This window comes from Notolepis coatsorum (genome assembly GCF_963971535.1).
Source record: "Notolepis coatsorum genome assembly, chromosome: 6".
Lineage (NCBI taxonomy): Eukaryota > Metazoa > Chordata > Actinopteri > Aulopiformes > Paralepididae > Notolepis > Notolepis coatsorum.
The window spans coordinates 110818292-110833230 of NC_140170.1; the positions used below are offsets into that span (position 1 = coordinate 110818292).

General features: G+C 43.6%; 1 protein-coding gene across 1 annotated transcript; it reads right to left on the reverse strand.

The window, feature by feature from the left end:
• Positions 1–243: 243 nt before the first annotated feature.
• On the reverse strand, positions 244–2785 carry slc32a1 (solute carrier family 32 member 1; the record flags this gene model as incomplete). The annotated part of the gene is made up of 2 exons (XM_084316442.1): positions 244–1431; positions 2384–2785. The coding sequence occupies 2 exons, from the start codon at positions 2783–2785 to the stop codon at positions 244–246; spliced, it is 1590 nt and encodes a 529-aa protein (XP_084172568.1).
• Positions 2786–14939: the final 12154 nt, after the last annotated feature.

Consider the following 14939-nt stretch of genomic DNA (forward strand, 5'->3'; position numbering starts at 1 on the left):
AATATGTATATGTACTTTGTTCTCATATTTATACAACATTTATAATTGTCCATATAGTGTGTTGTGTGTCTCTCCACGTGTGTGTGTCGATGCAAGACTATGGGCGCGTAAACGTGTGCATGTGTTCTGTGCGCGCATTTTACGCATGAATTAAGCAGGGGGAGCTTGTGCCTATATCGGCTGCGTTCGTTGGGAATTCGAGTTAATTCACTAAATGGGGATTTGCAGGTGACTGTTTTGCATCTACTCTTCTATGTTATACTTGTAAGCTTCTATGAGCCCCTCCATCGAATGAATGAAACCAGATATGCTGCATATACCTCCTATTACAAAGATGGCGACATCAAAGAAGACCTGGTGCCAAAGCAGCTTTCTCCATAATAGCTTGAGGTGGAAGAGACTGGGGAGTAGAAAGCACAGACCTGCGCCTGTCAGGCTGCCAGTGAGACCCATGAGAAGGGCGAAATGTGGAATAAAAATGGCCATGAGCAGGGTGAACACCACCAGGATACATCGCAGACTCAGCCCCCACGATTTCAAGCGTCTATCGCTTCCGTAGCAATCTGGAAAGGCCGCCCCTGCTCCATCATTGAAAAACGATTTCTCCAAAACTTCGACGGCAGCGAAAAACGGCAACGGGTATGACAGCAAGGCTTTGGCCACTAAGAAAAGGTTGACGACAGCTCGAATGGTTGACGGCAGGTTGTCGGTGATGACTTCCTTGGTGGCGTCAGCCCAGGTCAAATAGGCCACAAGGGCAAAGAGGCCTTTGAGAATGCATGCAGAGATGTGTGTCCAGTTCATCATGCAATGGAATTCGCTGGGCTTCGACATGTTCCCCTCCAGAGACGGCAGGAAAATCTGAGAGGTGTAGCTGAACACGATAATACCAATGGAGATTGGGAACTTTTTGACATCAATGTAAAACTTCACCTTGTCCCAGGCCCAATCTCTTGCTCTGGAGAGGCAATAGGCTATCACCAGAACGTTGATGACGAAGTGGGCCATAGTACACAGCAAACTGAATTTGGAGACTGATTTCAGGTTCCTGAGGAAGGCGCAGGGAAGGAGAGCGACGGTGGCTATGATGGCCCACGACTTCTGTGAAATAGGCATGTTGGGGAAGCTGTTGTACATAAGGTTACCGCTGACAACGACATACAGGATACAGGTCATCACAAGCTCTATGATCTGGGCTACATTCACGATATGACCACCTATAGAAGGGAATCTGGGCGCACAGCAAGCGTTGGCAATGTCCACATATGAGTCCCTCACGCGCACGAGCTGCCCATCTTCGTCCTCCTCATACAGGCAGGCAATGAGGATTTTCCCCGTGTAACAACACACCACGGCAGCGAAAATAATGAGAAACAGTCCGAGGTATCCCCCGTGGAGAATGGCGTATGGTAGCCCAAGAACGAACATCCCCTATACGCAAAGAAAACACAAAACACAAACACAAGACATGATTATGTCATAGGTTCATAGTAATTTTAATTGAATTGATCGATAAAGGAATATCTTCTCTTATCTTAATTTGAATTGTGTTCAATTAGCAGTAGACGTTAGGCTATTTTATACCAGTAGGCGGATTATCGGATAGGCCTGCGGTTGTCTCTATATGGATGCATGCTTTCATGCTGATGGGCATTCCAATTCGCTTTGAACACGACCACCCAGCCTCTGTCGTCATCAGGGGATCGAGGAGACAGTCTGACGTAATGATGACTGCCCTGATCTTAGCCTTAATAAAGCATGAAGGAATTGCGCGCGTTTTTTTTTGGTCACATACTGTGTCGAGTTAGCCCCAATAGCCTATATAATTTAGTGGTCACTCAGCAACTTGCATGTTCATGCAGCATTTCGGGCAAAAGAGGATGCGTGCACACATGGGTTCTGTGCGTAATGGCACACATCATGTTATGTACACAAAATATATACGTTTGATGTAATTGCTCATTATGTCCTTGATCCTCGTACCATTCTGTCTTACATAGTCTTACAAATATTTACGAGATACGTGATTAATAATGATGAACAGCACTCTCTATATACACAGTGCCAATTCCGTGCGTAAAATCGACACCATTACATGGCCTATTTATTTTCTTTTATCAAAAGCAATGCTGTTTACTCATGGAGCCTCAGTCTGTAAGTCGTCGAATTCAGCAAAGCATAATATGATACATTTGTGTCCATATATTAACCATTATAGAAACATTTGTCATAATGCTACAAAATGGCAACTGGGACGTTTTCAGCCATCATTACACTGCGCAGTTTTCTATATGGTTGTGAACTTGTGATGCATGGCAGTAGGTGAGACGAGGTATAGGAAATGGGGGACAGTTTGTATACAATTTCTATTGTGCTTGTTTACCTGGATTGCATTCGTGACGTTCCAGCCAGCCTCCCAAGCGGTGATTTTTGGTTTAACTTCAGTTAATTCGTTTGCCAGACCTCCGTCTTTCGAGCCTGAGGGTGGGGGGCCGGTGCCATCTCTCTGGTAATGACTGTCTCCATCCAACGTTCCGTCTCCACCAACCTCCCCGCTCCCTTCTCCTCCCATCGCCTCATTTGTTAGAATGTCCATCTGCATCCCCTGTCTGTGATCATAATCCAAATCATCGCAAGCTACGAAACCCAGACCCTCTTCGTCGGTGGCGGCCTGGAACCCCATCCTGGCGAACATTCCACTCACCTTCGCCTGTGATTTGTTGGAGACAGTGGTGGCTGCATTTGACAGCTTATTTGAAAGCTTGCTTCTAATTAGCGTTGCCATTTTGCTCCTTTTGTTCGATTAAACTCTTTGTGGCTAAATTAGTATTTCGGATCAATCTAATTACAATTGACTTTGGATTACAACTCTTTGCATCAGATTACGCCAAGAATAAAACGCGCTGGTTTTCAAAACCCGGACGGATTTCAGTTGCTATCTCCACTTCGTGTTCAAGGTACGCCTGCTGCTCTTCTTGATTATCCACAGGTTCATGTCACCTTCAGACGTCGGTGCTCCGTCTCTGCATCTTGTTATTGCGCTCTAACGGTCGACGAATCCGTCCGATCTCAATGGGTAGCCCAAAACGGTTGCGTAAAAGCTTTACGCAAATGGCGAGCGTCAGCTTTCAATACAATATCGTTTTCTTTAGGTTATGCAGTCTCGGCAGCGTTTCCACAGTTGGTTTTCCGTTGCCGCTACTGATGCCAATGCGGTGCGCTGGAGCCTGGGGGTGGCAGGGAGGAGGCACGTGTCATCATCAGCCTGCCAATGCAAAGCACGTCTTCAGCCCCCAGTGCGCACATAGCCACCCCACCAAAATATAACGGGAGAGATTTGCTGCATTTCTAGGGGAGGTGCTTGCAGTACCCCATCCCCTCCCCACCCCATAATCTATAACACTTCATTCTCACATCCAATGACATTCCCGGGGCCTCGAGACTTGCATAACTTTACGTGTATAAAAGGGGGCGGAAATGGAAGAAAACACCACCAACTCTTTGGACCAGGTTATATAACTTCTCAGAGTACAGTTGGGTCTGGTTTTGTTGTGTCATGTTTCACTTTGAGCGACAAGATGACGCGGGACTCTTGATAGCAACCAAGTTTGTCTGTTGGAATTAAATGGATCGAATAAAAAAAAAATCTAATTTCCATATTCAAGTGGATAAAATATTTTGCGCGTTTTGTCTTGCTATTCGATGGTAAGGTGGAATTTTAGACGGTGTTGACAAAAAGTGGCATATTAGGCCTACTACTGTTTACTGTTTTGTTCTATTTTCTTCTGTTGTCATGGTAAATAATTTTCTTATTTCTCAGGCTTTATTTTATAGGCAGGAATTTTACGTTCATCCATTCACAGCCTTTGGTTATTTCTGCCTTATACAGGTCCACAATAATTTTTCCTATCCTTGAAAAATAGACGTATACAAAAGAGTAATGTCTTTGAATAACATGGGGGGGGGGGAGTCAAAACAATATTGTATCAAACGTCAAAAATAGGGCCTATTTATTTTAGTTTATAATATATCTCCTAATGGGTTTCACTTTCATTCACTCGCTCATTCCTCCTTTTTTTAAATTATTATTCTATAATGCTTCCCGCTTTTTTTCTCTAAAATGACTGTGTCAAGAGCCATGTAAAATAGTTTGGCAACTTTATTTCCTGGTAGTAAAAAAATGTTCGTTTAAGAAAGACACGCTAGCTGTATAGGCTTATCTGCAGTGTGCTAAAGTAAACTAAGCATCATCTATATTTTACCCGTGTATAAACCTGCTTTGTTTGCTCAAAAAAATTGCCTTTTCAACTGTGGCTGAAAAAACGTACAAAAAAGCTACTCTTAACCTAATTAACATACTATCAGACTAGGTTCTGCCCGAAATTCAGCACCACGTGCAAATGGACAGCGACTCAAACCTATATGTAAAATAGGTTTAATCATCATGTCAATATAGGCCATTCTTTGTCGCTAAAAGTCTGATGTGTGTATTAAATAAAGCCAGGAGAAGGGGAGGGGTAGATCATGATTTTTGTCCTATTGAAAATCGATTTTTTTGTTGTTGAAAAAGCATCATTAATGGCGAGTATGGCCTATTACCATTATGGCCTAAACAAGGGGTTTACATGTGAAAACCGTTGGCCTATTTTTGAATAAATTGATTTAGACTTCTCTCACAGTGTGATAAAGGGTTAATGACAGAGCCTGTTATCAGTGGGCTGCAGACCTCCTCTGATCTGTCTGCTTCAATGTGCCGCAAGATGAAAAGAACAGCCATGACACCCCAAGCGAGGAGGCTATGGCCTGGATTTGAGGCCGATTTCCGACCTGATACAGTTAAGCAAACAATAAAAACGCAATAACAACAATAATAACAACAACAATAATCATAATAATAGCAATAGTAATTAATAGGCTAATAATCATAACAACAATAATAATGATCAATATTACATAAGAAATATCACACATGTATTTAATTGTAAGCTAATCCATTGACTGCTATGTTATAGTGGTTTACATAATATGTAGTTTACGTGGTCTCCACAACGAAGAGAAAGAGAGAGAGCTTATTTAATTCATATCCTGATAATACTCTCACATGCTCTATACTCTGTGAAATAAAGGTGCCATAAAGCGATATCTCAATGAAGTGTTCTTTGTCAGCCCATTATTGATGGAATTCACAAGATGGTTTGTTGGAGGTCGACTGCCATGGAGAGATTGTCTGATTGTATCTCTCCAATCATGGTAATGTTTAGCAGATAATTTAGCGCAACGCTGAAATGACAATACCGTCTGCAGTTGCAATATCAATCTCGGCAAAACAAGCCCTTGTATGTTTTTTTGTTTGTTTGTTTTGTTTTTCAATTAAGCGTTGGCAAAAAAAGTCATAGCAGCAGCTACATCGGGCAGCATCAGTCCTAAAGATTGTCAATATGCAGAGGTCGCTGCAAATTAAAGCAACATAATACTATTTTTGTAATTAAAAGAAAAAACAAAAACTGTAATTGTAATTGACCTTCATTTGGTCTGTTTGAAAATCAGAGAATTGCTAACCATCTCGGTCATCTCTCGACCGTCTTTAGAGGTGAGTTGAAAAGTGATTTTCTCCCCATTGCACAGTTTATTACCTATCATGGAAGGCAACGAGGAGGTCAGGTGCCATGTCCCTAGAGAGGACCCTCACCTTATTGTCATCTATATCGGCAAAGGAGCGGTAACCAATCAAGCTCTTATCTACATCCACTTTCCTGGTGCAGTGTGTTTGCCATTATGGTTGCTGTGTCTCCTCAAATCCACCCCCTCCCTGGTGCAGCCCCCACCCTGTCTCACCCGCGCTCTCTCTCTCTCCCTCTCTCTCCCTCCCTTCCCCACGTATTCTACCCCTGGCTCTCGCAGGCTGCTCGGTCCTCTTTTCCCATTACACACTTGGGTGAGCTGGCACAAGATTCCCATATATGTCACCCCTTTCCTCGATTCAGAAAAAAATGATTAATTAGCCCGATAGCGCGGGAATATAATAACATTCTAAATGGAAATAACTACCAAATAAAAACAATTCAGTTAGTCATTAGACATTAGCCTATTTTCATCTATTCAAATGCTGAACATGAACATGTTTTCAGATAAGCGCTCTCTCTCTCTCTCTCTCTCTCTCTCTCTCTCTCTCTCTCTCTCTCTCTCTCTCTCTCTCTCTCTCTCTCTCTCTTTCGCTCTCTCTCGCCGTGTGTGTGTGTGTGTGTGTGTGTGTGTGTGTGTGTGTGTGTGTGTGTGTGTGTGTGTGTGTGTGTGTGTGTGTGTGTGTGTGTGTGTGTGTGTGTGTGTGTGTGTCGTTATTCACGAGGGACAGCGATCATGCACAGAAAAGGCTTGAGGGAGCCCACAATATTCCCAAACGACAGTTTAGAGAGGCAGAAGAACAGGCCTATTAATATCACAGATCCCTATATTTTTTTCTTTGGCAGGTGGTTTCTTTCTGTACAAAAAATATTATAATAAATATAGCATAGCAGAAATGGGTCCAAACAGCAGCTGTCCCGTAGGCGTAGCCTATATTATTGACTAATCCCAGCTTCATTTGTCCATATTTATCTGTAATTTAACCCATGGCTGGCTGACTGCTGCGCCTCTCTGCCCAACAAGAGCCAGGAAATGACACATAAACACGCCTCAATTAATAGCGGCGAGGGCTGAAAAGACGCACGGGTCTCTGGGGACCTCAGTGAAGAGAAATTAGCCCACATCAGGCTAATCAAAAGACCCGAGAGTCCATTAACATTAGCATTACAATCACAGGTAGGCGGCCCTACATTATCTGGCTGAATAGCTATTTATGAGCTAAATTATTTTCCAGCGTTTCTTAGAATGCAGTTTGAAATAAGCAAGAGGGGGGAGAGAATAATTTATTGGCCATAAGAGACAGTTGTTCATCACCACGCGCGGTTGGTCGCATAGAAGTGAGAGAGCTGAAGGCTTCAGCTGAAGCCTATTATCCTGAAACTCACAAAGGAGACGCTGAACTGTAAATGATCTTTCCAATGTAAGGCTTATTGGCCACGTTATTGATTATAGTATGCAATGTGCTGTTCTGTCTGTAAAATAAACAGGCTACACCAGCCACATATATGGTTGGTTTATATTAGAGCTCAACAGTGAGTATATCTGTCTCTTGTAAAAAATAATAAAGCCTATTTCGATTTTTGTGACTTATAAACTTGTCCCCAAATAGATCGCCATCACCCCCTTCACTCCCCTTCACTCCCCTTCACCCCCCTGTCCCCCGTCAAGCAATCACCGCCGCCCCTTCCAGAGAGAAATCCAGGTGGCCCGCAGTGGTAGCGACTAAAGAGCCTTTTCATTATTCCTAATGTGTCTGTTTAATGGCTTATTATGAGGTCCCGGGAGATGCCTAGAAAGTGTTTTATATTAACCGCGCATGCCAGCTTCTGCCAGACAGCTTTACCCCCTCGGAAGAACGGTCCACCTGTGCAGAATAATATCGAAAATATTTAGAATTTATAGATATTCTTATCCATATGCTAATTGGTGCTTTCGGAAACTTTGAGGACCAATGATGAATTAGTGATAATTACATTTATTCTATATCCTATTGTGTGCGCGCGCGTGTGCGTGTTCGTTCCATAAACGTGCGTTTGCATTTTCAGATCATCAGGTACAACAACCATAAGTCAGGTTCCACACGCCTTAGCTTCCAACATAAATATAAAATGTAGTTTTCAATGGCACTGAAATCGTGTTGTGAAACGACGTAGTGAATTTGGTTAAAAAAACAAACAAAAACAACGTTGTTTTTTAAACCCGTCTTGCTGTGGCATTTTTCTCCTTGCTCTCAAGCAGGGAGGTGCGTGCGCCGCTCCCCAGACGACGTTTGCTGTTAACCCACGGTGACTCCGCTCTCTCCATCACCTTTGACATTCCCCTTCTCGCCCAGGCTTGCGTTTTCGCTCTCCTGCTGCGACACATTAACATTGTAATTGCCTTTTTACCCCTCTCTTTGAACACAATAAACTGAACCCGTCCTCGGGGAATCGCGGGGCCCGGGGCTGGCACAAAGCTTTGCCATCGATTTTTCACACAGCCAGCGACCACCGCAGCCCGCACGCAGCATAATGTTTTTTTATGTTCGAACTCAGAATCTCAGATGATGTATGTGTGGTCTAGGTTTGACATATTATGCCTCAAGGGAAACCAAATGTGCTAAGTGGTGAAAAATAGCTAATTATTATTTCAGTATCCTGCTGATCAAGGATCATGACCATATAAAACTAAATCTAGTGGGTGATACCCGACAGCAATGATTCAACTAACATGATTCTATTGATTATTCATGATGGGAAATAATCAATAGGAATCACACCTAATCCACTGGGGATCTGTAGAGGTGACACGAATCTCTCTCATAGACCTACTTTGTACTGTAGTGTGTGCACTGTGTGTTTGTGTGTGTGTGTGTGTTGGGGGGGCGGGGGGTCTTGTCAACCAGAGAGGAGTCAATGAGTCAATAACAGAGCAGAATGTTTAATAGTTTTGTTCTCATTAAAGTTTCATGCTATGAGAATAGAGGACAGATATTCTGTGTTCTCTCCCTGGACTCCCAGGCCCACATGAGATTTGACTGTGACTCGCATTGACAGTACGTCTGTTATCCTCACTGTCCAAACTATAGTAGGTACAACTCTTTGATCCATTCTCAAAGTCCTCAGGTCCATGTATCTTAAATAATGGGGCGGTTTAGCTGCGGAATCAAGCATTTTGTGATAAAAGTTCATATACAGAGGCATCACACATTTCTGTGTGCAGGAGTTTGCATGTTCTCCTGTGTTCATGTGGTTAGCTCCCCAAAAGACATGCATGCTGGGTATAGGCTGCTCTTGGGGGGGGGGGGTTGAGGCGCTGGACTGGGCTGGGATCATGGAGGTCATGGGTTGTATCACTCTGAGATTTGATGACAGTTGTACAAAAGAAGCTCAATAATTCACTTTACCACTGGACTCAAATGTGTTTGAAAAATGTCTACCGCGGTTCGCAGGGGCAAAATTTGCAATGCTGAAGATGATCATCTGGTAACTCCGACATCAGACTGGAAGAGGGTGATCATTGGAGGTGATGTCCTCTCTGAAAATCAATACCAACAAATAAGTCATCGTTTGTAGAATATCAACTGCTTCAACATCAGGAGTGTTAACGCCAATACTGTCAATACTGTCAATTAAATAATTTTGATGTCAAACTAGCCAAATAGCATAGAGCCTATAGCCATACCGTCTTCGCTTGTACATCATCATCAAAAGGCAAAAACGCAATCAATACGCACCCAAAAGGAAATAAAAATCCCTTAATTAAAAAAACATGTATATGACATTCAGAGTTAAATATGTCAAAATCGTTTCAAAGACCCAAAACATTGCAAAGCTTTTACTCAAACAAATGCCTTGTGTACTTTTACTGGTATAAGCAAATTTATGTCATTCATTTATGTCATTCATTTCGGAGCACTGAAGACTGCATGTCTTCAGAAGTAGCTGGTGAGAACAATGTCTTGCTTCTTCCTGTTTCTGTTAATAACTCACTTCAATGCTGCTAGTCGGCCATTTTGAAAAATTATTCTGCCATGTCACACACAGGTCATATTTTGCAACGCCTCAATATCTGAATCGTTATATATCCTGCCACATTTGGCACTTTTATTGTAAAGTACACAATTTGTTAGCTAAACTTCCCGCTAACACTAGATGATTCTATTCTATCTGATTCTAAAAATCAGATACATTAACAAGATCACATTTATGTATTGTATTTTGTTTAACCAAAAGCTATATGATCGACAGGGCTGCTTGTATCAACACCAGTCTTTCATGCTGCATTGCATTTCAAGGATTTCGCCCAAATACATATCACAAAATTGTATTTCTTCTCTCTGAATCCATTTTTAGCATTTCTCTCAACTTATCTGGGATCAATGGCACAAGATGAAACATATCTAGATGGGTTATACAGGAAATCAGTTTTTCAAATTAGCATCAGAGCTTTGTTTATTCCAACACGTCCTTGTGTTTTTATTAGCATACGTCAACCATTTCCGTCCTGCGTCCCACTGAATGACTCATTGAAATGCACATCTTGTCTGCAAATTGACTACATTCATGACCTGCTGAAAGCTTTTTGTTCAGGCCCCTGTGATGTCGTCAGGCTTCAAACCCCTTTGATTTAATTGAAGCTAGAGCTTTATATAGGCTACTATTGGCCTAGTGCTGCGTGTGGGTTTATGAATAAAACCTGTGTATGCCTTTGAAAATGTGTTTTTCCTTCCCCCCACAGACTACCGTGCAGCCACTCCTGGCCGTCATTAACTGCTATTGTCAGTGGTACAATCAAGAGCAGGAAAAAACTCCAGCACTTATCATGAACCCATGCAGCCACCAGCCACACACACACACACACACACGCACACACGCACACACGCACACGCTCACAAACAAACAAACCCACAAACCACTCGAATGGACGTACGCTATTGATTTCTGGGCTGACGTGTGAGACATTGCACGGACAGAAGTAGAGGTCTCTGCTGCTAAAGGTGTTTTTGTCTTTCAAGGGCTATAATCACTCTGCAGTGCCAGGTCCGTCACAGGGCTATATTTAGACGCCACGTCGATGCAGCCATTGAAGAGGCAGAACACCTGTATCTTTTGCCGGGTTGACTGTGAAACGTCTTTCTAGGGGGATTTGAAAAGAGATAAGGAGGCGCTCAAACCTCCACCACATGCCCATTCGAGTGTGATTCATCACTCCTTTGTGTGTTGAAAGTGCTAAAACATAGGTGATGGTAATAAACGGCGTGTGGCTTTCCACAGGTGCCAAACTAACCAGCGACATATTATGTACATGTTATGTATATGTTGACTGTGTACCCTCTCTCTCTTTCCAGTGGTCTGCAGAGTAGCCATCATGTTGACTGACTCAGCGTTGCCCGATGGGAAATGTAAAATTATCGTCTTGGAGCCTTAAAATTCGTTTTTTTAGGGAAAGTCAGAACCAATAGAATTGTACAATAGGCAAAATGATTGTACAGAGGGCAAAACCAACCGTACAGAGGGCATAATTATTGTACAAATACAACAATTGTTTGTAATTAATAAGTATTTGTACAATAAGTATTGTACATCTGGCCACGCTGGCCCTCTTTGACAGTAGTTGGGTCTATAGCGCCTTTTCACCGGGGCCTTGAGAGGTGCTAGATGGAGCAAAGTGAGGCCTTGAGGGCAGAGACAAGCCTATCAATACTCCAACATTCACACCTCTGGAAACACTCTGTTTCTCTTGCTTTCTCTTCCTTTCATCTCTGTCCCTGTACCCCCCTCTCTTTTTCTATTTCTCTGTCTCTCTCTCTGTCTCTCTCTCTTTCTCTTGCTCTCTCTCTCTCTCTCTCTCTCTCTCTCTCTCTCTCTCTCTCTCTCTCTCTCTCTCTCTCTCTCTCTCCTCTCTCTCTCTCTCTCTCTCTCTCTCTCTCTCTCTCTCTCCTCTCTCCCCGCCTGCCCGCCCCATGCCTCTCTACATGGGCCTTGGGCTCTCTCCCTCTGTCTCTGCAATCCACTACTGATTGCTTCCTGATCTCACTCTTGTACACTTTAAACTGAGCATTGGTAGAACACAAGCACAGCTCCAGGGGGAGGCGGACCAGGCAGCTGCCCGTGTTTCTTTTCTTCACACACACACACAACACACACCACACACACACACACACACACACACACACACACACACACACACACACACACACACACACACACACACACACACACACACACACACACACACACACACACACGCGCGCGCGCGCACGCACGCATGGATGCATTTTCTGATAATGTTTAAAATTTAAAATTACATTTTAAAGTATTTAAAATATGATTGTTTCCATATAAGCTAATATCTTGTGGTGTATATTGTAATTTCTGTCATTCCTCACTATATATTTCCTGATGGATAGTCACCGCTAGCTGAAAATTAAATGTGATTATGATTATGGTGAATATTCTATACTGTATGGAGATGGGAGCATTCTGCTTTCCAAAATAAAGCACTGGCACTGGCAGTACAGTATAGCTCAAAATATCAACAATCTGCAGTGTTCAAAGCATCTCCATTTTCTCATTGCTTCTATCTTGATGATTCCAGGCAGGAGCATAAATCACCTGCTGTCAGCCTCCTTCCCTCTACCTGTAGCTCACTGCCATACACCGTGACTGAGGGCTGGGTTACTGACCGGCCATCACCCTGACTGATGTTGTTACTGTTGTTGTTGTTGTTGTTGTTGTTGTTGTTGTTGTTGTTGTTGTTGTTGTTGTTGTTGTTGTTGTTGTTGTTGGTGTTGGTGTTGGTGTTGTTGTTGTTGTTGGTGGTGATAAAATAAGTACAATAAGTACAGTGTTGCAAGACATGTGAACTCCCCCGGAACAGTCAGTCACCCAAACACCCCACACATCAATCCCTACCACATCCCCATCCAAGACACACCCCCTGATAAAGCACGTCATGACCAAAGGAAAACACAAACAGCCACTCACACCGCCATGCACGGCGATGGGAATGTCACCCTCGCAGACCGCCCCATCTCCCCCGGTCCTGGTGACCTCACCACCACGAGGAAACCAGCGAACCCCACGCTCCCATCCCCAAACTCCACAGAGAAATGACAGGTCACGCGCCCCAGGACTCAAGCAGACAGACACAACAGCGGTCAAATGAGAAGACATGCAGCACCACGGCCACCGGGACCCCTGCGACACCCCGAAAAACACTACAGAAGCCGTAGCGAGCCCCCCACACGACCCCCCACACGAGCCCAACAACGAAAACCAACCAAAATCCATCAACGCACACGCAGGAGACCAGCACCCAGGTCCGGGAAGGGCCAGCCGAGGCCATAGGCTCCAACCAAACCCCCCCCAGACCTTCCCCAAGCTGAACACCAGCCTCCCACACGTGCCCCGACGGACCCCGGCCAGTCCCCACCACTGAACTCTCCCAACCCACGACACCCCAGGGACCCCCCGCATGAAGAACCCACCACAACCCCTGCAGCACCCCAAAGCTTCCCAAAGGTTGCAGTGCCATCCCAGACCCAGAACATCCAGAATGGTCCCCCCCCCCCCGGCACGGCCACAGGCCATGGTGCACAGGACCCGCCACCCCCGCAAAAACATAGCAAGGCCACCAGGACCAGAGGCAACAAAGCAGCCCACAGAAACGACACCCCCACCACCACGCACAATGACAGGCACAGTGCCACAATAGTGGCTGAATCACCGTACCCAGCAAACACACTCAGACTACCCGCACCCCCCCCCCCCCCAACCACGCCACGCCCAACCAGAAACTGCATCCCAGATGAAGATACAACAAAGACCAATGCGCGAAACACCTGAAAAACTATGAGAAATCGTATTTATTTAAATGTCTTTATGTGGCAGATATCACCCCCTGTCTCATGGATATGTGAAGGACAGGAGATATTACTGCCATGGGAGGAGTGGAAGCAATTAGGTAGCTGATTAGTACTGATAGAACACACCTCTGCATCATTAGATCACCCACATACAACACGCACACACCCCAGACACACACACACACACACTACAAATACACTAGGATAGGAAGGCAACCCTGAGTATTGAACAATCCTTTCTTTTGTATGAGAGCCTGATACGTGTTTTGACCCTGGACTGTTTTTGTATTGCCCATTGGACTTGTGCTGATAAACAATAAATATCATTTATTTATTGAAATTGTGCTTGTGTGGACATTGAAATAGTTTGTTTTGGTCCGTGTCGAGCTTGAACAACACCAGGCTCGTCACAATAGTGATACAATAAAATAAATTGTAAACATATAGGCCTACATAGATGAAGTGCATTAAAAGGAAGAACACTGTATCACTTATGAAATGTACTAATATACAGTAAGTACGTTAAAAACAGTTGCAGGCAGGCCTGCAAGTAAGCCTCTAAACTTCCCCTGCGCTATAGGTAGTTTTATCTTCAGCGAGAGCTGAAGAGAGTTCTATGTAGTAGGGGCACTATAATTTGTCCAGGCTGATTTTCCTAGTTGGGTCTGTATATGGGGGCTATTGGATAAAGATATTTAGAGTTATACTATTAATTCTGTTACTATACTATATACTATTAATTTTTAGATAGGTGTTTTTTTTTACGTCAAATTAAATAAAATCAAATGTATTTGTATAGCCCAAAATCACAATGAATTGCCCCCATGGGCTTCACAGATCAAGAAGAAACATCACAATAGATCAAAAAAAAGAAAAATAATAATTTTGTGATATGTTGTTGTTTCCATTGTTGTAGATGCTGTATTGTAAAAATATGCTGCTCAACCCCCCACCCCCCCAATAAGGACCAACATTTAAATATGTGTATGAGAAGCTTGTTTCAAATGTATGTGTTTTTATCCAAAGTTGTCAAATGAATTAAATCAATCAATTGACAATGTTTTTCTCCCATGTTGAAGGTCAAGATAAGATCTCTATTGAGCCTGTTAGGAGAGGAAGATAAACAACAAAACAATATCAAACAGTAGCACCATATCATCACTACACCATCGCTCTCTTATCAACCATTTCCTCTCTCTCTGCTTCCATGATCCCATTCTCACTTCCACTATCTGTCCCCTGCATTTCAATCTCCTCACAGCCGCCCTGCCCTCCCTGTACTGGTACATCTTTTCCTCTCCATCACATCCCAGCCTGCATGGTCACTGACCATTATTCACACTGCATGAATCCCAACCTGAGCATGAAATGAGAGCAAGCAAGGAATCCCAACCTGAGCATGACATGAGAGCAAAATGGCTGTTGTGTGTAAATATGGTCAAGTTTGGGTCTGTATTATCTATGTACC